The sequence below is a fragment of the Triplophysa rosa genome, linkage group LG12 (assembly GCF_024868665.1).
Source record: "Triplophysa rosa linkage group LG12, Trosa_1v2, whole genome shotgun sequence".
NCBI lineage: Eukaryota > Metazoa > Chordata > Actinopteri > Cypriniformes > Nemacheilidae > Triplophysa > Triplophysa rosa.
Window position 1 is genome coordinate 22307645 of NC_079901.1, and position 23476 is coordinate 22331120.

The 23476-nt window shown below is 37.9% G+C and overlaps 1 protein-coding gene across 7 annotated transcripts in view; it reads left to right on the forward strand.

Annotated features, from left to right (window-relative positions):
- The window catches only part of shank3a (SH3 and multiple ankyrin repeat domains 3a), a 157940-nt gene that overhangs the window by 108926 nt on the left and 25538 nt on the right, over positions 1-23476 (forward strand). For all 7 annotated transcript variants that reach the window (XM_057347983.1, XM_057347981.1, XM_057347982.1 and 4 more), the window contains 2 exons: positions 6060-6173; positions 16973-17048. In XM_057347983.1, the coding sequence (XP_057203966.1) occupies positions 6060-6173; positions 16973-17048 (190 nt within the window). The remainder of the gene's footprint in view (positions 1-6059; positions 6174-16972; positions 17049-23476) is intronic.

Below are 23476 nucleotides of genomic sequence, written 5' to 3' on the forward strand. Positions count from 1 at the left end.
AGACCTGAATCTCTTTTCTCTTCAGGCGTTTTTACTTTGATTATCGGACAGTCGGCATGAAGGCTTCTGCTCTCAGACGCCTCGGATCATTCTCCGGTTCTCTCAGCAGGTGTGTCAGTGCCGGCCGTTTACCTGCCGATCAGATGCTGTGACACTAACTGCAGAACACAGCGGCTCATTCTGTGTCTGTGCTTGTATTTATGAGGTAGATTTGCTGTATTCAAAAGTCCAGCTTTCAGAGAACATCATGCTGGTGAAGACGGTGAGGATAATGAGGATGATGATCAATAACAGAAATGCCTCTATAAGAGATTCCTTTGATTTTGAAATCTCATCTTATTACAGACTCCTGTTTTCAGCTTATTGCTTTCGTTAAGTGTTTCCGTTAGGAAATGGCTTTTTGATAAATGCTCGAAACGCAGGTCAAAGTACAGTCAAGCACACACACACACACCGGTAATGGGACTTGGGGGACTGCATGACTCCAGCTGCTGTGCTCGCTGCTTTTCACCTTCATGTTTACTTTTTCCTACATTTTACATTCGTACTGACCTCACTTTACATTTACCTTGTTTTGTCATCACAGCACTTTACGTTCACACACGGTGGATATTTGATTCTGCACTTTCATGTTGCACATTTACACAGCAGGCAGCTTCTTGTTAGCAATCCCATGAATGTTCCAGCCCACCTTTTTTTCTCCAGGCCTGTAATTACATTAATTCATGACCATGTTACACTTTTTCCGGTACTTGTTTACGTTCTGTCGGCTTGTCTGGGTTTGGCATTTTGTCTTTTTATTTCAGTGTCAATTTGAACCAATTATGTGAAACTGTGTGAGACTACAAAAAAAAACTGAACCGTTTAATTCTGCTGCCCCACTATTTGCATATGGCAGGGTTTCTTTCTGTACTTGCTATACAAATGATTTCAGACACACAGTTTGATTGGTTTGGGAGAAAAAAATCCTTACATTCCAATGCACATTAATATAGTTACTATGGAGCGATTTTAGTCTCATTAATTATTCACGCGTAAAACAAGATACACACATGCGTAAACAGTTTCACATGAATGAATAAAATCTCCACGATTATGATTGGTTGAATGGTAAGGTTGAATCTGATTGGCTGAAGAGTAAGACAACCCACGTGGGAGGGGTTGCGCTGCCAGGAGAGTCTCAAAAGACACACACACACATCCAAGCCGATTCACACGTGAGTGACGATTTGCACATTCACATAACACGATAAACGTGTACATTTTAAATTTTCGAAATATTTGTGCACAGTCGTATGTTTGCGAAACGTACTTTATGAGAAAATAGTTTTGTTTTACGCACGTGAATTGCTTTTTGTAAATGTATATTTATACTTTGTGCACGTAAATTAGGTTTTATTCATGTGAAACTGTTTACGCATGTGTGTATCTTGTTTTACGCGTGAATAATTAATGAGACTAAAATCTCTCCATAAAGTTACAACCCCAGGAAGTATGTGTGTGTTATTTATTACCTTTACGTTGGACTTAGTTATGCAATTACCTTGTAACATGGACACTGTAATGTAATTAGTGTGACCGAATGCTTAAAGTGACCTTGCTTATACCCATCAAGCTTTTCAACATTTCAGGACGAAGCAGATATTGTTTTAGACATTTTTGTTACGCCTGAAACCGTTTTTTTTTTTGCAATTTAACATTTGCCATTTAGCGTTTGGTGGCTTAAATGAAAGTTTTTCAGCAGCAGGATTCATTAGAGACAAGTGATTAGATTTGATACACACTGTCTCTATCCCAGAAGGAAAGGCTTAGCGCAGTTAAGTGGCCTGGAAATTTAAAGCCGAGGCTATCGTTCTATTTATAGAGAAAGAGAGGGAGCGCAGAATTCAATCCAGTTGATTAGCGTGTGATTGACGTGCATCTCAAGTCAACCGGCGGTTCAGATTAAACTTTATTACATATCAAGTTAATAAGATGGGTAACGGAGCAGAACACGCACAGTTGCTGTAGTACACACACTACCACATGCACACACACACACACACACACACTTAATGCAGCAGCAGACACCTCTGATCACTTCACTGGTTGTGTTGACATGTTCGTCTGGTTTATTATCTCCATGGGGACAGTCCATAGGCATAATGATTTTTATACTGTACAAACTGTATATTTTATCCCCTAAACCTAAAGATCATAGAAAACTTTTTGCATTTTTAGAGTTTCAAAAAATATCGTTCTGTACGATTTGTAAGCTCAATTTTGGTCCCCAGGGTGACACGAGTCCCCATGAGTTGGTGTGTTTTCAGGTTTAGGTCCCCACCAGGATATAAAAACAAGACCACATACACACACACACATGCATACACTACAGCCACTGTGAAGAGTAAATGCTCACTTATGAAAACAATTGTTGGCCCAAAAAATCAAATGAGAAATAATAATTTGGTCAATTAAATTTATGAAATGCAAAATAAACTTCTTTCTGATTACTGTATGCTACTGCAGTATTTAAATTGTAAAGTGTACATGTGCTCCTTTAAAGTTTTTATTTTAAGAAGTTTTTTGGCTTTTAGTGTGAATATGTTAGCGTCATAAGGGAATCTGTAAGAGTATTGTGCTCCAAAACATTGGCAAAATCCACCTTTAGATCATTCAAAACTTATTTTCATTTCCGCCAATTCGGATCAAAGATTTTTATGATGTCATTTTGCTCTTTAGCTTCTCATCAAATTCCAGTCTGTGAGGTAAACCGAACGTTATTGGCAATGCAAAAAGGGTGAGGAGCCACTCAATGTTATGCTCTAACTTCCGGTTTTGTCAAGAATCACTCTTTAATTTATGATGGTAAAACTACTTTTTAACCAGTTTTTTGTTGTAGTAATACCGTTTTTACCGTTTAAACACTGTAGTTACAATCCCCATTGAAAAAAATGTAGGAAAAAGTGCAAGTTTCAAAAAACAACCACGTGTGAGCGTAAGCTTTAAATCTCCTTTTCTTTCTTTTTCCTGTGAGATGTAATTCAGTCTCAGTCTCCTGTAACATCTTTGTTTGAGCGTTTGTCTCATTCATATGTGATTTGGCTCGGTTGTATCATTTACCTGTGAATGAGCTCTTGAAACATTGTGTGTGTAGAACAATAGCTCCAGTCCGCTCAGTACTAACAAGAAGTCTCTCTCCACCATATTTATTCACATCCGATTTATGCGGAACATCACGCACATTACACTGTGTCTTTATTTGTTAGCTTGTATTGTGTAGAGTTGAGAAGTCACAGCTAGGTGAATTAGCAGTTCTCACTTTCATCCTGACTGAAAGAAGCTTTGAAGCTGATTAAAATGGAGCGTTGTGATGGTTTTCTTCATCATCCTAGACGAAACACACATGCTTCTGTGTGACCCTTCTTCTCACTAAACAACGGCCCTTCTGTCAAGAGCTCGACGTGCCCGTCTGCCTCCGGTTGATGGTCAGGGACTGACGATGAGAGCTTGGCGGACGGTTTTCCCATGGTGCCGTTTGCCAGTATGAGCGAAGGCCTGTTTCCAATATGCCGAGTGAGTCCGGGCAGGCGGCGGTGTTGGAGAGGGCCGTCGGGTCCACTTGTGCAAGACACACTTGTGCTTGTCTGCTGTGATGGGTTATGTATAACAAGTGCAGGACTGAATGACTAAAGGAGGTGGTTAGCGACAATGTTCCATGTGTTTGTAGTCGCTGTTGTTTCTTGTATCAAAATCTGTGGCAATTTATCTTTAACATTTGTAATATAGCTACAATTTTAGGCTGCTTTTGAGACTTCATCTTTACAGCTGAAGTGTGTTGTTGTTTTTGATGGTAAAGTTTTTATGTCAAAATAGTGCCAGTTATTGTATGACCACTCTTAAGTTTTTGGGTGTCTTTACTAGAATTAAAGGTGCTGTGGGAAATTTTTTGGAGGATCTATTGACAGCAAAGTAATATAATATACTTAACTATGTCTTCAGGGATGTATAAAGACCTTACATAATGAAGCGTTATGTTTTTAATAACTTGTAATGAGCTATTTCTATCTACATACACCGCAGATCCCCTCGCATGGAATTCACCATGTTGTTTCTACGGTAGCCCTAAACGGACAAACTGCTCTACAGAGCACGTTTTGTGAATACATTATCTTCAAATATCATCAAGTAAGCGAAAACGTGACGTCATCTTAGTCCTGTGCCAGCCACTGTAGTGCTTCGAAAGGGAGGGGTGGAGAGAGGTGTTGGCTGCAATTCACAACCTTACTGCTAGATGCCGCTAAATTTCATATACTAGACCTTTAAATATTGTAAAATATAAATGCACAACCCAAAATATAAACTCAGTCCAACTTTAACAGTGATGCAGGTTTTGGTTGTGGCTACCTGGCAGGGGAAATATGTCTTCTTTATACAATAAGTGCATGTGTGTGTGTGTGTGTGTGTGTGTGTGTGTGTGTGTGTGTGACAGAGTTAGTGAGATTTCTTTCAGATTTTCACAACACTAAAATAAAAAGCTTTACTAATGAGATGTGCGTCTCCTTTCTGCCTGCATTTATAAGCCTACAAACTCATTTGCATGAATGCTTAATTATGACATTTGTGTGTGTCTGAATGTGTGTGTGTGCATCACCTAGCTGATGTGATAATATTATAATGGTTATGCTGCTAGCAAGATCAACACTTTAAAACACTGTTTCCTGCTTAGAATTTAAAATCGGATTAATAATGGACTGTAAGTGGTTGTGTTCTAGATTATTAAGTTTTGAGTCATTCTCTGTATGTGAGAGGTGTGGCTGTGTGTGTGCGCGTGTCTGGGGCCTTGTTTTTATATCCCGGTGGGGACCTGAATGCACACCAACACATGGGGACTCGTGTCACCGTGGGGACCAAAATTGAGGTCCTCATGGTCAAAAAAGCGTATAAATCGTACAGAATAATATTTTTTAAAAATCTAAAAATGCAAAAAGTTTTCTATGGTCTTTAGGTTTAGGGGTTGGGTTAGGCGATAGCATATACAGTTTGTACATCATAAAAATCATTACGCCTATGGACTGGAGATAATAAACCAGACTTGTGTGTGCGTGTGTGTGCGTGCTTGCGAGCGTGCGTGCGTGCGTGCGTGTATGTGAAAGACGGAAGAATGGGTCGATTGGGGGTTAGGACTCTTTGTATACATCATCAATTGCCCTTGTACATGAAAAGGCTGCACTTTCAGTGTGGATTACATTACAAGAGCGTGAGAAACAAGTAGTCCATCGAGAGGCCAAACCACTCGGTGTGTTTAGCATATGTACTCACTAGTGCTCATGGGAAGTCGGCACTTACCTGCAAAGCGCTTCTTCTTCAGTTATATATCTACCTGCTCATGAATGAGACCCCGTGTACGTCTCATTCATGATCAACACTGCGCGTGCACTCACATTGTTGCTTATTGATTTCAATCACAGGGAACAACAAAATAAAAATGCGCCTTTCACACACCTTGCACTTCCGATAAACACACTCACTCGACATACACAATGCTTTTAAACTGCGGTATCCTAGCAACTGCAATGCTGAAGAATATGATGCATGTGACCGTATATGTTTTTGAGTGTGTGCAGTTGCGTGTTGGTGTGGTTTTTCTATGCTGTATCGAGAATATCGAGAACTAGTTTCCTGTTGAGCAGAATGTCCTGTACTGTACTAGTGACTAAATTCATTCACGTCACAGAACATTCCACGTCTGCTCTCGCTCGTCAAGCTTTTTTCTGAAAGGAAAAAGATCGTCAAGTGTATTCTGCGGAAATCGGAAATCACACACACACTTAGGGTCTGCATAAAAAAAGCCAAGCTAATGTTTTTATAAAGCTAACTATAACTGCTTTATCTAGAACCAAGTTCTAAGTTTAAATACTTGAAAAACCTTTTGCATTAAAAAAATTATATATTCATAATTTTCACTTCAGTGTGGCTTTGTAAGATTTAGGCTCATTTGAGTTCAATACGTCTGATCAATGATCAATTGAATTATTGTGTATGTGAAATAATCATCTCTTTCTCTCTCTCTCTCTCAGTTTTAAGTATAGGAGAAGGGGGCTTCTGGGAAGGAACGGTAAAAGGGAGAACCGGCTGGTTTCCTGCAGATTGTGTTGAGGAGGTCCAGATGAGACAGTTTGATCCTCGACTTGGTAAGCCGTGACACAGACACATACACCAATCACATCAGTATGACATCTATCTGTCTGTCGTGTCTTATACAACTCTATTCTGTGTTTAACAACGTTTGGCCTATGATCAGACAGGCTGGTGTGTCCATCCCATTTAAATGCAATGTGGCAGTGTGAGAAAGTGGCATGAAAAATTCCCACAGTCCTTTTTTAAAGACAAGCATGGCATGTGTCCAATAATTCAAACACACACACATACAGAAAGAGAAGGACGAGGTTAAAGGGGAGTTCAGAGTGATGTATAGTCTCTATCCCTTGAGAGCTTTCTAGAAATGAAAGATCTAATGATGCCAGGAAAGCACTTGTAAGCGCTATAGATGTGACTTCCTGAAGGAGCACAAGGGTGTTTCCCCATCAGCAGAAATACGTTTTATGGCCAGTAGAATGAACCCAACTGGTGATGAGTATTTTATTTAAAAATAACACAGATGTTACCACATTTTTGGGTTGTTTGTCAAAACATTGTTTCTTTGAGAATGTCATGTTTGTTTTTAATTATTTTCTGCACACGGGTGTAATTTTTAAGATGAATCATTTATCACCTCTCATTTTCTGTAGTTACATCTAAAACATTGACAAAAAGTACATCTTGTTAAGATATATAACCTATTAAGATTTCTCAGAACTGCACCTTGGTCTTGCTTTTCTTGTTAGAATGAAGTTAATGGTTTTCTTTCCATGTAAACAATCACATTCTGTCAAACACACCCTGAACGGTTTGCTCCGAGTCTAAACACATTAGGCCTAATTCATTAAATACAAGCCTAATGATTTTCTGTGTAAACTGTATATTCATAAATCTATTCTTATTTAAATGGTCACATTGAATTGATTTGGAGAATTTATATCAGTTTAGGTCAGACGGAAATGGTCAGAGAACCTGTTAAAAATAACCTTGACATTAACAGAGCAAAGCGGCACAAGGTTAGATAGACTTTTCCATAATTTACTATTTTTATCTAATTTTATCTAACTTTTCTCATTTTCTCTTTTTTTTCCTGATTGTGTCAGTGTGTTTGGGCAGGTTGTGTTTTGAAACACTAAATAGACACAGCAATCCAATTTGCACTATTTTTAGCTTTAACTAAATAAGTTTTGAGTTAATTAATTAATAGTAGGTAGGAATAGTATTCATAGTATGCTCTGGGTTCAGCACCAGCTGTGTTGGACAGCTCCCAGATTTCAGCACTTGGTTCAGTGGACAGCTCATTCGCCAGGAAAAGACCCAGAAACTGTAGACTAGTGTAGAACTAAAAGGCTTATTCACTGTTTGACAGATTCCGTGTGTGTGTGTGTGTGTACTGCATCTGCACGCTCTAATCTCTGGTATCTCTGCTCTAAAGCTGTTTCCACCAGGTGGTCTGAAATAGGATTGTCCAGGCCCACACTGGTCAACAGCTATCGGTCAATTAAACAATGTGTGGAGACAGACCTGTCATCTGTCCATCTCTATCAAGAGCCACGCGAGTGAAAATGAGAGTGTGTGTGTCAGTGTGTGCCAGTGTGCGTCTTTGTGTGTTAGCGTTTATCCAGCAATAACAGATGAAAGCTCTTTGAGAGTGGAGGCAATATGTTTCGCCCCAGTGAAGCGAGGAAGACAGGCCTGTGTACAATTAACTTAGCCAAACAAATCCCTGTATGTGCTCTGAGTGTGTGTGTGATTGTGTATGCACACAAATGCATGTTTATGCACATGCTCAAAGATGTCTGCCGTTATAAGTATGGAGTGTGTGTGCGCATGTGTGTATTAACATCGATTACTAAACCGACTTCATTCACGCATGTCAAATTGTGAAGCCTAACTAATGTTCCTTCGGATTGCTTTCAGAGCACGCTGCTGTGTCGTGACTTCTAGTAACATCACTCTCATTCTTTTGAGCTCTCTCACTCAGTCTCTCTCTCTCTCATGCTCACTCTTTCTCTGTGTTCACAGTGATGCCATAGAAGAACCATTTTTGGTTCCACAAAGAACCATTCAGCCAAAGGTTCTTTTTTGAATCATCTCTTTCTTGCTTTTTTATAATCCGAAGAACCTTTTTTCGCTACAAAAAACCTTTTGTGAATCAGAAAGGTTCTTCAGATGTTTAAGGTTCTTTATGGAATCAAAAGGTTCTTCAATGGCAAGGAAGAACCTTTTGAAGCACCTTTTTTTAAAGAGTGTATTTAAGTAGTTATTTCTTTAACTGATCCTGTGTTCATCTTGTGTCGAAATGGCTAAAGCACAATACAATAGATATTTATTTGTAAGTTTAAACTTGACCAAACCTTTACTTAACTGTGCAGATCTAAGAAGATATTTTTGTTTGAATGGACTTCAAGCTCGTCTTTGTTCGCTCTGTGCAGCTCTGTTACTGTCCATGTAGCTTTTACCGTACGGAATACCCGCACACTGTTTAGTATGCAGTTCAGCTAGGGTAGATTGCATTTATACACGCGCACAAACAGGGCGGAATTTCCATCAGCGGTGTGCTGCAGTGTGAAGCGGGAATCTATGGACATGTCTGGAATCAGTAAATACCTACAGACCCTCGCAGACCTGCAAACTCTCTCTCTCTCTCTCTCTCTCTCTCTCTCTCTCTCTCTCTCTCTCTCTCTTCTCTCTCTCTATCCCTCCCTCCCTCTCCCCCCCAGCCCCAGTCGATGAGTCATTCTTCTGTGAATCACCCAAATAGTTCGGTTGCTATTTTTAGTCTCATTTATGGGTTTGGGTGCAGAAACTCCCTCTGTATTTTGCTCTCTCTTGTTTGATGTTGTTTTTGCAGACTCTCAAGATCATTTTCATTATCATCTCTCTCACTTTCTGCCTCTCTCCCCCTTATTAATCCTCACACAGCACCCCACAAGAAAGAAATATAACTAATTTAATATCTTTAATAGTAATGTGTGTACTTTCCAGCTAGTGGCAGAACTGTAAAAAAAAAGTTTTTAACACTCCATCCTTCCTTTCGACATTGAACAGACAAGCCATTGGTTGAGTCAAAGTTATTACAGTGCGTCTATTCGTGACTCTCAGAGAAATAAAATGCTTTGTTTGGTACCATTAGACAGATCACTAAACATGCAAACACCACTCCTATTTTTAGAAAATATTTATAGAAATCTACTTAATCTTTTTAAGGTTGTTTAACGTGTGTTTTGTCTAATAAGTGGATAATGCTGATATGTTAAGCCTTTCATTTGTTAATATCTAATGTTATCCCCTTAAGAGAGTCTCTCTTTTATACACAAACACAACCATTTAGTTTCAATTACAGATTATAATTGGATCTTGTGTGTTCAGTCTTATTAAAAATTCTCATTTACAGTTAATAATATACTGTCTAATAATATCTCATTTTGGAAACAAACTCTTCATATATCAAAGTACCACAGTTACAATATCAGAGGTTATTTCTGTACCACTGTACCATTTTTCTCATATACACTCTTTATTGAAGTTTTGGTGAGTGATGTGTTGACCATAATTGAGTATATGCTTCACTTATATCAAGATATAAGAAATGATATTTGGTGTATGGAGTATCAGATTAGCAAACGTTCATCTGGATTTTGTGTGTGAACGTTTGGTGTTAGCGTGACAGATAGGCAGAGAAAAGCAATATTTAGCTGAAGAGGGAGCAATGTTGTGGAAATTGCTCTGTACGACATATCTTTTCTTTATTGTGACAAACGGGACATGTGTTGCAACTTGGATTATGGTTTCTATGGATACCGTTGTCCTCTTCACACAGACAGCATGTGTCTGTATGTTGGGTGTTGTACGTTGATGGTGTGTGTGCTGTGTCAGTGGGATTTATTAGCACGTCGGTTGCTTATCTCAGCACACTGGAAAGCACTGAATACAGAAAACATAGATACACATACATAGATCACACACATACATTTGTTTAGCTGTTTAAATGAGGAATGTATTGTACATTGCTGTTGTTTTTTATATATAGATTATGACAGTGAATCTTAACCTATCACAACAATATTTGAAGCCCCCCACCCATGATTTAGAAGATATTCTAGAGCCTGGCATAACTAGAAAGATGTAAATTTGTTATAAAAATATCCAAACACATTAAAGAAATATCTTGATCTTAGTTGTATTTACCGATTTTAATTCTTGTTTTGTATTATTTACAATACTTTTTGTCATCTTGATTCTCCCATGAAAGTCTTTTGAAGCCCCCTTACACAGAGACACACAGATATTTACGTAAGCGTTCCAGTTCAGCACGTATAGAAGTTTTAAAATTCATTCTGTTCACGTTCCATTCAGTGTCCAATGTACCACTTTCCCTCAGTGAATATGTGTCACTCCCAGTCGGGCTGCCAAAAGGATTGTCAGTCACATGGCGAGACATGTTGGACTCTGTGACTAGAGGCTAGATAAGAGACGTTGATGTGAAGGGTGTTAGAAAGACAGAACGAATGATATTTGTGCAGCCTGTGAGATATAAGCAAAAACGTATTCCATTAAATTAGCTTTCGTGTTATTAATTTCTTTCTTGCAGGTTGGGGATCTCATTATACCGTGGCTTTTTTGGCCACCTCTGAGAGATAGTTACCATGGTAAATGCAGGATCGTGTGACTACGTGTGCATATATCTGTGCGTTTAACCTTGCTTCGTCCTTATTAAAGGCAGTTTTTGATAACAAAGCCATCTACATTTTTACATTTTCAAAAGAGGGTGTTTTAGATAGTTTATATGATATGTGGCTCAGATTCCTTCTTTAATCTCCTCTTTAACAATTCTTTACCAGTTCTTACCCAGTTTTAAAAAGTAATTGCATGTCTTTCATTTACAAGAGAGATTATCCATGTCCTGTTCATAGTGCTTGTGATGCCTTAGTATGGGCCACAAATGAATGCATGTCTAAAATCATAACCTTAGTTGAACTGAATGACGTTATTTCACCACTGCGAATGTGTTGAAGGGTAGACCGAAGGGTTCTGGCACGTCTGTCGAACAGGAGAAGGTGAGAGTGTGGAATCTAATGAAGAGCTATAATCTGCCATAATGTGTTTTGGGGAGGTTGAATCTCATTCTGAGGGCTTGTGAAGCTAAGCAAAGTTACCGTGACGATACATTTGATGAGATAGCACTCCTGGTTTTGGCAATGTTACACGCTCTCAAAGCACTTTATTACACACACAAATCCTAAAATATATACACACACACAGATGTTTATAGGCGATATGAAATTGCATTTGCAACACGTTTAACTTAAAAGCTGCGATCTGTAAGTTTTGCCTCCCTATCATCGTCTGGGTTTGAAGCATGAAATTTAAGGTTACTTTGTGCACTTTTCTTTGTGTGTTGAGGTCGAATGATGTCAACCTGACATTTCAAATCTGACCTGACAGTTCAACTCACAGTATTAAATGTAAGTGTAACGTTGTGAACTGGGGTAAGTTAAGGATATTATAACATCATGGTTTTTTAACCAACAAAAGAAAGAAAGAAAGAAAAGGTTGCAGCTTCAACATTTTTTGTTTACATGAAACTTCAAAAAGTCCTTTGGGTTCAAGTCCCAGTGTTACAACATCATCCCTTATAGATCGTACTACGTTATGATAGTATTATTTAATATTGTTCCTCCACCTTTTCTTTCTTTGGAACACCTGATGAATCGTTAACATTAAAACTTTTTGTACATTTAAAGTATCAAGCAATAGGTCCATTTGGGGTTTCAGGTTTTTGCAAGACATACTGGTCCAGAAGCCATTCCCCTTACGGTTTTTAGTTTTTTTTTATTCACAGGAACTCTTTTAAGATTTAATTTAAATGAACTCTTTAAGATTTAACATTATGATTCTGTTACAAATGTTCTGTTGATTGTATTTTGTTTTAACGTTTTTGTTGTGAAGTGCTTCTGGACTGGTATTGGGTGTGGTTACGTTTTGGACTATGGTCTAATATTATCTTCTGGTTTAAAAAGCATGTTTACATTAAAAAAGAAAGAAACGGGCTTGATGTGGTGTCTGCAATGAAAGGATTTGGGCATGAGACTTAAATCATGCTGAAAATCACGAGGGAAGCTGGAATAGCCAGTGGGGCGTTAAAGATGTGAGACTAATTGTCTGTTTATATACCCGTATGATTATGATTAGGCATTACACAATATAAATGTTCTGCCGCTACAGTCTCATGAGAACTCCATCAAGAGAGAGAAGAGACTCCTGCAGTATTGTGCAAAAAGCTCGAAGCTTCGAGTCCAGAGTGTAAACAGCTGTTATATACAGTACATTATATAAAAAACAGTTTTGTATTAGTTTTTTACAGTTTTGATGATTGTGTAATTATTATTGTATTATTTTCCACATTTTTCTATTAACTGTGGTAGATAGTAGCGAAGCCTCTAATCCTTGAATAATGTCGAATTGGGGTCACATGGAGTTAAATGTATTTGTTAAATACTTTGTTAATGTGAAGACAGTGTTGTGTGGTGTTCAATGATCTGATCTCAAGAGCTGATCCACCAGCTATCACCATTGTCCCCTTGAGCAAAACACTAAACCCCAAGCCTGTTCCTGTAATGAACATACTGTAAGGCAATGAAAAAACAAGTTCTTTTGAAAAGCTACTTACTACTCATCTCCCCTGTTGTTTGTTTGTGTTGAAAGAGGAGATTACATCCTTCCGAGCGCCGTCTCTCTCAGGTCTCATCGTTCATAATCCTCATTTTCTGAATGTCGCTCTGAAAGAAAGACAAATGCGCCGACCCTAAACGAAAATATGAGCCGCTCTTTCATCTCGCCACAAAACGTGGGTCGTATTCGCGCAGGGCAGCCAGGGGGCGTGAACAGAAATATGTCTGGGAATCACTTGTCGAGAACGGAGGGAGAGTGTCTGAGAAAGAAATAATACAGAAATCAAGTAAGTTTTTGTTCGAAGAGTCTGATCGAGCGTGGAATAAGAGAACTTCGACCCCATTGATGTGAACTATTAACTCCACGTTCTGTGTACAGTGTGTGTGTTAATAGAGCTGTGTGGTGTTTCGTCCGGCACCGCTGAGAAATGAAAGTCTATTGTAATTCAATATTCGGAATGAATTGTTTGGTTTTGGTCTGCGTGGACTGTTCTGTTCTATTCTTTTCTGCTTTTCCATTCCTTTCTAAACCTCGTGAGCCTCTGTGATGCCTGTTAGATGGAGAATACAGAAAGGAAACTCTGAAAGCAGACATTGTGGGTAAATTGTGGAGACGTGAGCAGGAGAGAATACCCGCGCGCACACACACGTCTGACCCATTGCAGTAAGTGGTAAGGTGAGTTGAATGAGAACTCAGTGTGTCTGTCACTCACTAACATGAGGAAAACTGAGTCGCCGTCATCTGGCATACGACACGCCCAGGTCCAACCAGCTCTCCAGCCCTACAGAAAAGCAAAATAAGGTCAGAGATACGACTAAAAGCACACATACGACTACATGACTTGTTCGACAAATCCACAAATGCAAAAACAGCACAGTTGTGTCAAATGCAAGCGCTTCTCATATGCGTGACACATGAATGTCACAAATATGACTTATGTGAAAAGACTCTCTGTTCTCATGCTAGTTCAACTCTGTTCGTCTATATTTTATTTGGATAAAACCGAGAAGACATTTTTCTCTTGACGGCACATAGCTTATGTCAAACAGATAATTGATGCTCATGAACCCTTATAGTGATTCAAAGGCTGAAGATACGAAAAAAAAACAGTTTTCGCATTTGACTTCTTTAAGTCTGTTTTGATTTTGAAATCTGTTTTTGAGTCTGGGTCGTCCACGTTGCCATCTGTGGCATATGGACTCTTCCCATAATCCCTTGCCGGCACTGAGGCTCTGCCATGCTCATGATTTATAAAGAAGCATTTAGTACGTTAAACTGTTTAGCTGGAGGGTGCGTGTGATTGGTTGAGTGATTTTGACAAGCTTCAATCATTGACCACATCAACAGAAAGGCACGAGAAAGCTTTGAGGAATTAAAGGCCTTTGTAGGCTGTCAATCAGCTGGTATTGGCATTTCACTGGCTGACGTCTTTGCATCGGAAATGTGCGATTTGCCATTAACGTCATTGTCTGTTGATTGGTGGTTTCTGAGGTGGTGGCTTGATTCTATTGGATGAATTTGGGATATGAATGAAAGAGTTTTTTTCTCTGTTTCTGAGTTTCTCTGAAATGGTTAGTTTGCATAATAACTCACTACGGTTAGGGGCGGGGCTTCAGTATTGCTTTTTTTCTAGTAATCGTACCTTTTTTACGATTCACAACGTATGAATTCATTTGAACAAGCCACCTCGTAAAATAGTTAGCAATTCACCTGAGATCAGGTTGGAATGTCTGAGATGATCTCCTTTATAAAAGTGAATATTGTCACTGAAAAACGACAAAATCGCTGTAATTACATCATTAAAAGATCTGTTTGACTGTAATCCACCTCTTCTGAAGATAAACCAAGATTGCGTAGATAAAATTTGAGTCTCAAACGGCTGAAATTTGTTTTGTTTGCTGCAAATCTTATCTTGACAATCTTGCCTAACACCATGGTCACCATTTATTTTCATTGTATGCTAAAGTGCAGCTTGCACATATAATGCCTTTTTTAAGTTTTCTTAAAAGATCACAGAATTTTTACGGTTACGGTTTTTAACTTAAAGCTGCGACTATTTACAAAATTTTGGTGACCACCTATTATCTATTATAGTTGAATATTCATGGTCTCAAGCTGTCTAGAATTAAGCTAAATCAATGACAAGGTGTTCATTTTGGGGACAAGTTAATATTTTTTTAATGCTGAAAATGTTTATGGTCTGTCTCCATTTAAATAGCTAAGTAAACATGTGTGTGTGCAGGATTATGTTTATTTGGCTGTTATATTGGAATAAAAGCTCTTGTTGTTCATCAAGCCATCTGGAGAGGCGTTGATTCAGCTGCTCTGTAGGAACTTTATATCCTGATTCAGCCTGTATGTCTTTCACGTGATATGAACATCTGTATCAAGATCTCAGATGCACATTCCTGAACAGATCACGTATCGATTCCATTACAGTGTTCGTGTAGTTTGCTATTTGACAAATGGTCATGGTGCATAGCCTTCAGAATTCTCTCTCTCCATTCTATGAGAATGATAAATGATCGCATTATTCCCGCTCTGGCCACAGATGGTGAGAATGCTTGCAATCAACTATCCACGCAAGTGCACACACACACACACACACGTGCATATGTTCACTTTATTTATGAACAGTTGTTTATGAGAAAACGTTTCTTTATGGCTAGATCATTTTCTCATGAGCTTAAAATTTGAAATTCTTTTGAAGTGTTTTGCGAGTGCTGCTCGTCTATGCATAACGCAAGAGTATTTTGGGTGGTTATATGGTGTGTAGTTTTAGCATGTTGCTATGTGGTTGCTAGGGTTTTCATAATTTGATTCTCAAAGACACATAATGATGCAGGACAAGATACCAGAGTAATAGAAAGAGTGATTCATGTCTTAGCAAACATTACCAGTGATATTTATGCCACAATTTTCATCAATATTTATGAAATGATCTCACTCTCTCTCTTAATTTGTCTACATACAGGTGACTCTCTCTAATTTGATCTGTGTGTCCTTTCTTGCCTTTAAGTCATTAAAATGCAAATGCATGCTTCTCAATTCTTTAGCACCAGAGTAGAACACAGAATTCGTTGAAGCCCTCTCTCTCTCTCTCTCTCTCTCTCTCTCTCTCTCTCTCTCTCTCTCTCCTGAAATGTGGTCAATTATGAAAATAATGTAATTCTTAATCACATTTTTGATCGTCCCATTCTTACAAAGGATAGGGTACTAAAGCGTAATGATATATGACTGTTTTTAGTTACAATGTGAAGTTTTATGATGGATGTGATGGTGAAAGAAGAACCGCAAAGTAACATCTGCCACATGTTTACAGTGACATAACGCAGACGGTCAACTGATGATGCGTGGGTGCAAGAGCCAATGTAATGCGCTTTTCGCTTTGTTTTTTTGTATGCGATTGTTATTTGCTATTTTAGAACAATTTGATTTAAAGCTACATTACCCTATCACACCTGGTCAAACAAAAAGTCTCAACTCGCATCATTGGTCAGGCCGGCCAGTGTCGGGATGGTTTTTAAAGCACTTTTAGGAAAATCCATCTACAGAAGAAGCACAGAAATGTGTACAGAAAAAGTCCGAGAGGAAAGAGAAGTGACACGGGGAGGGGGAGTAAAATCAGACCAAAGCAAGGGGGTCACTGAGTTTATTAAGAAAAGGGGAAGAAAGGATGATCAGTTGAATTCAATAACATAGTGAGCCAAGTTTAATTCAATAATGCTGTAACACAATGTCTAATGTATCTAGGAATGTAGTGCTTGTGCCAGGCTTGCCAAAAAATGTTTGTAATTGTACTTCTGTGTGTTTGTTTGTGTGTTCGAGTATAAATGTGTGTGTGAATATGTTTAAGCGCGTGTCAGCAGATTGGCTTTCTGTAGGCGAGCGGTGCATTGATTTCCAGCCCAAAGTCCAATCACATAAATCTAGTCTTGCTTGAGACACTGGCCTAGTAGACCCTCTGACTGGATTAACCAGACACACACACAATTGACCTTGTCTACATGCATTTAATTCAGCTTGTCTACATATTCACAACAAACACACACATTTTCAAACAAGGCATATTAGTGCCATAGAGGCTTCTGGGCTGCAATGCAAATATACACATGCAAGATGACAACAGTTGTGGAGTGTATGATGTTTGTTAATATTTGCTGTGTCTCTCTTTCAGAGACGAGAGAGGATCGAACCAAGAGGCTGTTCAGACATTACACTGTGGGCTCCTACGACAACTTTACCTCATATAGGTATATGAACACAGAAGTTTTTCATTGGGTTCTTGGCTATGTGTGTTTGCATAATACAGTGGGGCCAAAAATCTGAGACCACACTGAAATCTGGAACTTAATATATAATAAAAAAAGAAAGAAATTTTAATGCAAAAATCATTTTCACCAGATTTTTTGACTCTACGTGTACATGTATGGACATTGCATGTACAATATGACTCAACTAAACCAAACCAAACCGGTCAATGGTCTGTGTCTAGACTGCAAGCCTTGTTTTGCAGAAATTGTAAATGTGCTGCTTTCAAGTCAGTTTAGGGTTAAACTCGCTAAAGTTTGGCCGAATGAAGGTGGCTAAACTGGCTATATAGCCATGACCCTGAGCTGAGTTTAGTTGTTCTGTAAGTCGATGTATGTTCTGTGTATTATCAGTGTGTGTGTAGTTTTAAGCATTGAGCCTCTACTGCCATCTAGAGACTGGACTGGAATAACACACTATATAGCTGCTCACAAATTGTCATGAATTTATTTGCATGTACTACGTTATGTAACTCGCCCTTAAATTAAACAGTCTTGTATTTTACTTTATATTTTATTAGTAGTGACTTAAACACATGTTATTGCTGATGCAGTATGTGTTTTTACACTAGAAATACTAAAACAAAGTATTTATCACTAAAATAGTTACAATAATGAAAGTAATGTTAGAAACAACTGAAGTCAAAACAAGCACCACATCAAAACTGCTTTTGACACGTGAAGTGATCGTTCACTCTAAAATAAAATTTTTGTCATCGTTTACTCACCACTTGTCATTTTAAACCTGGATGACTTTCTTTCTTCCGCGGAACACAAAAGAAGATATTGTTAACTGGACCCCATTCACTTGCATTGGAGTTGTGTCTATACAATAGAAGTGAATAGGGTCCAGTGCTGTTTCGGTTACCAGCTTTCTTAAAAATATCTTCTTTTGTGTTCTGTCATAAAGGTTTGAAATGATGACTTTATGAATTTTTGGGAGAACTTTAAACTGAGGTGGGTCAGAGCAGACATCATTTAATTCAACAGAGCAGAATGAACATAAATCTATAAATAATATCCACTTACATGCAATTATTCTGTGTTAGAAGCTGTTATGGTTACTGCTGCTGTAATCAATCCAATTAATGTGTGAAGATGTGTAACACACAATGTAATGAAACATGTTTCCAAAATGTGTGATTGATGTGGCGAGATGAGACGAGAGAGAGAGAGAGAGAGAGAGAGAGAGAGAGAGAGAGAGAGAGAGAGAGAGAGAGAGAGAGAGAGAGAGAGAGAGAGAGAGAGAGAGAGATTAATGACTGGAGTCTCTCTGTCAAACTGAGACGATTCACTCCATTTGTCTTTTCTTGCCAGGCTGTTCAACAACAGCAAACAGGTCTGGCACAGCCGTTTAAAGAACTGAACCCAGTCAAATCAATTACCTGCCATATCACAGAAAAAGACTCTTCATTTCCAAACACATTAGACAAACAAAGCCTCTCTCACACTCTTACAATCATTAGACTTTATGAATATAAAATATCACCCAGTCAAATATTATAGGGTAGAGTTGATCTCATAGTAAAAGACTAAGCAGGTAGAATTGCTTTTATTAAGGAATAAGGGGACAGTTCCCCCAAAATGATCTGACATTTACTCGCCCGCTTCAAACCTGTATGACTTTCTTTCTTCTGCCGAACACAAAAGAAGATATTTTGAATAAAGTTGGAACTGAACAGCGCCGGCACTCATTCACTTGCACCAATGCAACAACATTTCAAAATATCTTCTTTTGTGTACGGCAGAAGAAAGAAAGTCATACAGGTTTGAAATGACAAGCGGGTGAGTAAATGATGAAAACATTTTCAGTTTTTGGGTGAACTATCAATTTAAGCGTTAAGCTACAGACACAATGCACTCTGGGAGCTGGTTTACTGGCTAATGTTGAAATGTGCGTTCTCTTCTCCCTCTTTACACTTCCTACAAGCGTTCAGTAGGTGTGAATGTGTTTCTGTAACTCAGTTTGTAGAGCATTGTGTTAGCAGTGTGAAGGTCATAGGTTTGATCCCCAGGGAACACACACACACTGATGGAATGCACAGAGGTGGACGAAGTACACAACTTCCTTACTTGAGTGAAAGTACAGATACTACTGGTCAAATATTACTCCACTACAAGTAAAAGTTGTAAAGACAGATTCTTACTTGAGTAAAAGTACAGAAGTACGTGCTTTTAAAAGTACTCAAGTATTAAAAGTAAATTTCCTTTATGTCAGTTGTGCATTGTTTTATTGTCGTATACCTTGTGCCTCTGAAGCACCCTACTGAATACACCGAGTAGCTCACAAAATCAGTGGTATTAAAGGAGTAGTTCACTTCAAAATTTGCCCCCATTGACTTTCCATAGTAGTTTTTATTCCTACTATGGAAAGTCAATGGGGGCAAATTTTGCAGTGAGCTACTCCTTTAAGAGCTTTATATGTTTAGCACACATATGTTTAGTTTAGATATAATCCTGTATGATTATTTAGCCTATTATCCTCATTAGCCCCCTAGGCAGAGGCGTATTAAGACCTCATGGTGCCCCTGGGCAACAGCATCAGAGGTGCCCCCCATCAACCCACCTACCCACACGCAAGAATCCACTCATTAAAAGATTTACATTTACATTTATGCATTTGGCAGACGCTTTTATCCAAAGCGACTTACATTGCTTTATCCTATACATTTATACATAGGCATGTGCAATCCCTGGGATCGAACCCACAACCTTGCGTTGTTAACGCAATGCTCTTACCACTGAGCTCTTACCACTGAGGTACAGGAAAGCTGATTTATTAAAAGATTTTATAAGAATAAAACTCAGCAATTTACAATATACTATTTTACAAGAATTACACATTAACATGACACTTTTGTAGAATAGAACACAAAAAACAACACTTTTCCATTAAGTATTTTTAACAGTTAGGTCTACTGTAGTTACATTTCAGGTTTTGATGTAGTGAAAAAAAATCACTAACATTTTTTTAACAGGTGTAAATGTTGTGCATGCCACAAAGTGGGGGTAAAGGGACACACACACACACACACACACTAAAAAAAAGCCGTAAAAATAGGGCACAATATACTGTATTAATATGAAGGAATTTTCCGTGTTCATTTTTACAGTTGTTTTGCCTGTATTTTACATTTTGCACTGCATTCATTTGCATTTTAGCATTAATGGAAATGTCCGTAAAATGAAGGAAAATGTACTGGTAATTTTCTGCCAGTACTTTATCTGTTTTTTTACGGGATTTTTTTTACAGTGCACTATAGTTTGCATGTATGTATTCACATTAGGGGGACAATGGGACAATGTAAAATTGTTCACCAAAGTGGCATTCACCAGATTACAATGTATAGCAAGGTTATTCATAAAAATAACATGAAACGTTATTATTTCTATTTTAACTGCTCTACAGCTATTCAAACGCTCTTTTTAAGCACAGTATGTGTATATTCTTCTTACTAAACGATCACATAAGTACTAAGATAAAAGTGTACTCCACTAAAAAGGACACATATGAATTGATTGCTATAGTGATGACCAGTGCTGGGTGTAACTACTTACTAAGTAATTAGTTACTGTAATTTAATTACTTTTCCCTTGAAAAAGTAAAGTAAGGGATTACTCTTTTTTTTCCTGTAATTTAATTACAGTTACTTCTGATGTAATTAAACTAAATACTTTGTGTAATATATGTGTGTGCAATAGTGAAATTGATATCAAAATTCAAAGTTAATCTTTAAAATCCGTGCTTTAATGTACAATTCTCACATTTGTAATACTTGTACTACTTTATGTAGTTTTATATCATTTATTTGAATGAATTAAAAGAACCGTTTCATGTCTATCCTTGAATCACTTCTTAACTAATCAAGGTTGATATAGGATATAGAAAGTAATGAGTAATAAGTAATTAAATACTTTTTGGACAGAGTAATTTGTACAGTAATCTAATTACACTACTGAATATGTAATTAGTAACTAGTAATTCATTACTTTTTCAGAGTAACTTCCCCAACACTGGTGATGACACCGTTCTTCACTTTCACTTTAAAACCCAGGTTTGGACCTTAAATAATGGCCTTACCTCCACGTACTATTAGCATACATTATCGGCACTATAACATCTTATTTCTGATGCATGCCATGTATATATACCTTTATTAATCAGGGCTAATCCCCGCATTTTTAGTCGCCGCTACAACAATGCGCTCTGCACCGTTCCCGCTTCCATCTGTTTGAAGATTAAAGTGTACACGAAAGACAACTCGCCTCATAACACTCACTTGTGATTGGCTGAATGTTAATTCACTCAAATCTATGTAACTAACCAGATAACATGGGCGGGAATGTTGGCGGAGGTGTGTCGAAAAAGTGCGGAGGACAGAACCATTTTTATCTGAAGTGGGGGCATTCCCGCACATGGTGCCTATTTAGCGCAGATGCGTGACTTAAGTCATATGTACATTTATAAAAATTGTATTTTGTATTGCTGGTTTATTTGGTGCCCCTAAAGTCTTGGTGCCCCTGGGCACTCGCCCAATTGCCCATATGGTTAATCCGCCTCTGCCTATAGGCCTATATGTATTTATGAGCAGTGTTCTTTTATTTTGTATATTCCCTTTACCAGTTTTAGCAGCAATTTACCAGTAAGTAGTAAGGTTCTTGTAAATAGTAAAGTGTAGAAGCCATGTGTTTGTTGGACTTATTACCATAATTTAACTACAAACATAAACTATAGCTAGTATAATAATGAATATAATGAAACTATGGTATGTTTAGTTGCTGTGGTTTTACTAAAGATTATTAATTGGAGTATGGTTCCTATATTTAGAAAATGGTAAATTTGTGGATACTGTGGTTTTAATGCAAATACCATCCCTGCTGAAAAAAAACAATGAATTTTTTAATTAGAATGAGATTTTTAAATTAAATTCCTCTTTGTAGTGTGTTTTGGGTTTTATTCCAATAGGATTTACCATCCCAGCAATAGAATCCATCACATACAAGTAGACAACATAGTATCCATAGTACAATTCCCATTTATAACCATTAAATCCATTACATTTTATGTTGTATTTTGGGCAGGGTTCTATTGTTTTTATTTCAACAGGAATACTTCAACTATAGTTACTTCAGTAAAAACATCATTCATTTTCCAAATCGCTTTAAATGATATAGCAGCAGATCAGAAGTTAACACGCACGTGTAGCTCAAGGTGTATGTGATGCTTATTTACCGTTTAGCCGTTATGCCGATCATTTTCATGACAATGTTTCAACGATCTTTGACTGATCGTAACCCACAGATGATTACACCACACTTTAACATGTGCCTTTTTCGTCTTTTAATGTTCTATTTGTCTTTTTAGAGCACTATCAACGGTGTAGCAGCGCCTACGTTTACATTAGTTTAGCGGGGAAGATCCCAGAGTTGCCAGACTTGCGTTAAAAAAATCTGCCAAATGGCCATTCAATGCTTGCCGGAAAACCGCGAGCTTAGAAAAACTGAAATACTTGGCAACAGTAAAAGGTCCTGGCAGATCGCAAGCCAGATAAATTGCGCACACAGGAAACCCCGCTGCATAGAAACCATTTTCTACTTTTGGACCTTTTTATAAATGTAGTGGAGTAAAAAGTATGATATTTGTCTTTCAAATGTAGTCAAGTTAAAGTACAAGTACTCAGAAAAAATAATACTCAAGTAAAGTACAGATACTCAAAAAGTGTACTTAAGTACAGTACTCAGGCAAATTTACTTCGTTACTGTCCACCTCTGGGAATGCATAGCTTTTCATAGCTTCAAGCTTTTGCATAGCTTGTACTACTTTGTATAAAAGCGTCTGTTAAATGCATAAAGATGAGGGCTTGGTGTCAGTCAGCATACAGAGGTTTGGCATAAAAACATGGTGGGGCACAAATTGGTGCTAATGTGTTTGTGTGCATTGCCTTCGGGTCCTCGAGCTATGTGCACTCCACTGGCACAAATTCAGCGCCACGGGGAACCTTCCTTTGGTCTAATGACCATTATATCAGTTTTTCACACTCCATTATCTCATCAAATTATCATTAAAGGCTAGGCTTTTGTAAGTGTACAACAAATATGAAATATGAGTAGTTCATGCATAACCCATAAACATTATTCCGTAGCCTTATGATTCATATGAGCTCCTAAAACATTTATATGCATTTATAATTTTATATGATTTTTATATTCATTTGATTAAAATGAAAATGTAGTGTTTTAATTTGATAAACTAAAGAATAACCAAAATGCAGTTTTGAATACAATATAGCATTCAACATCACACGTCAATCATTTAAAAGTGATTAGATTATTTAATAGTTTTATATCGCTGCTGTCCTTCCGAAACCTTG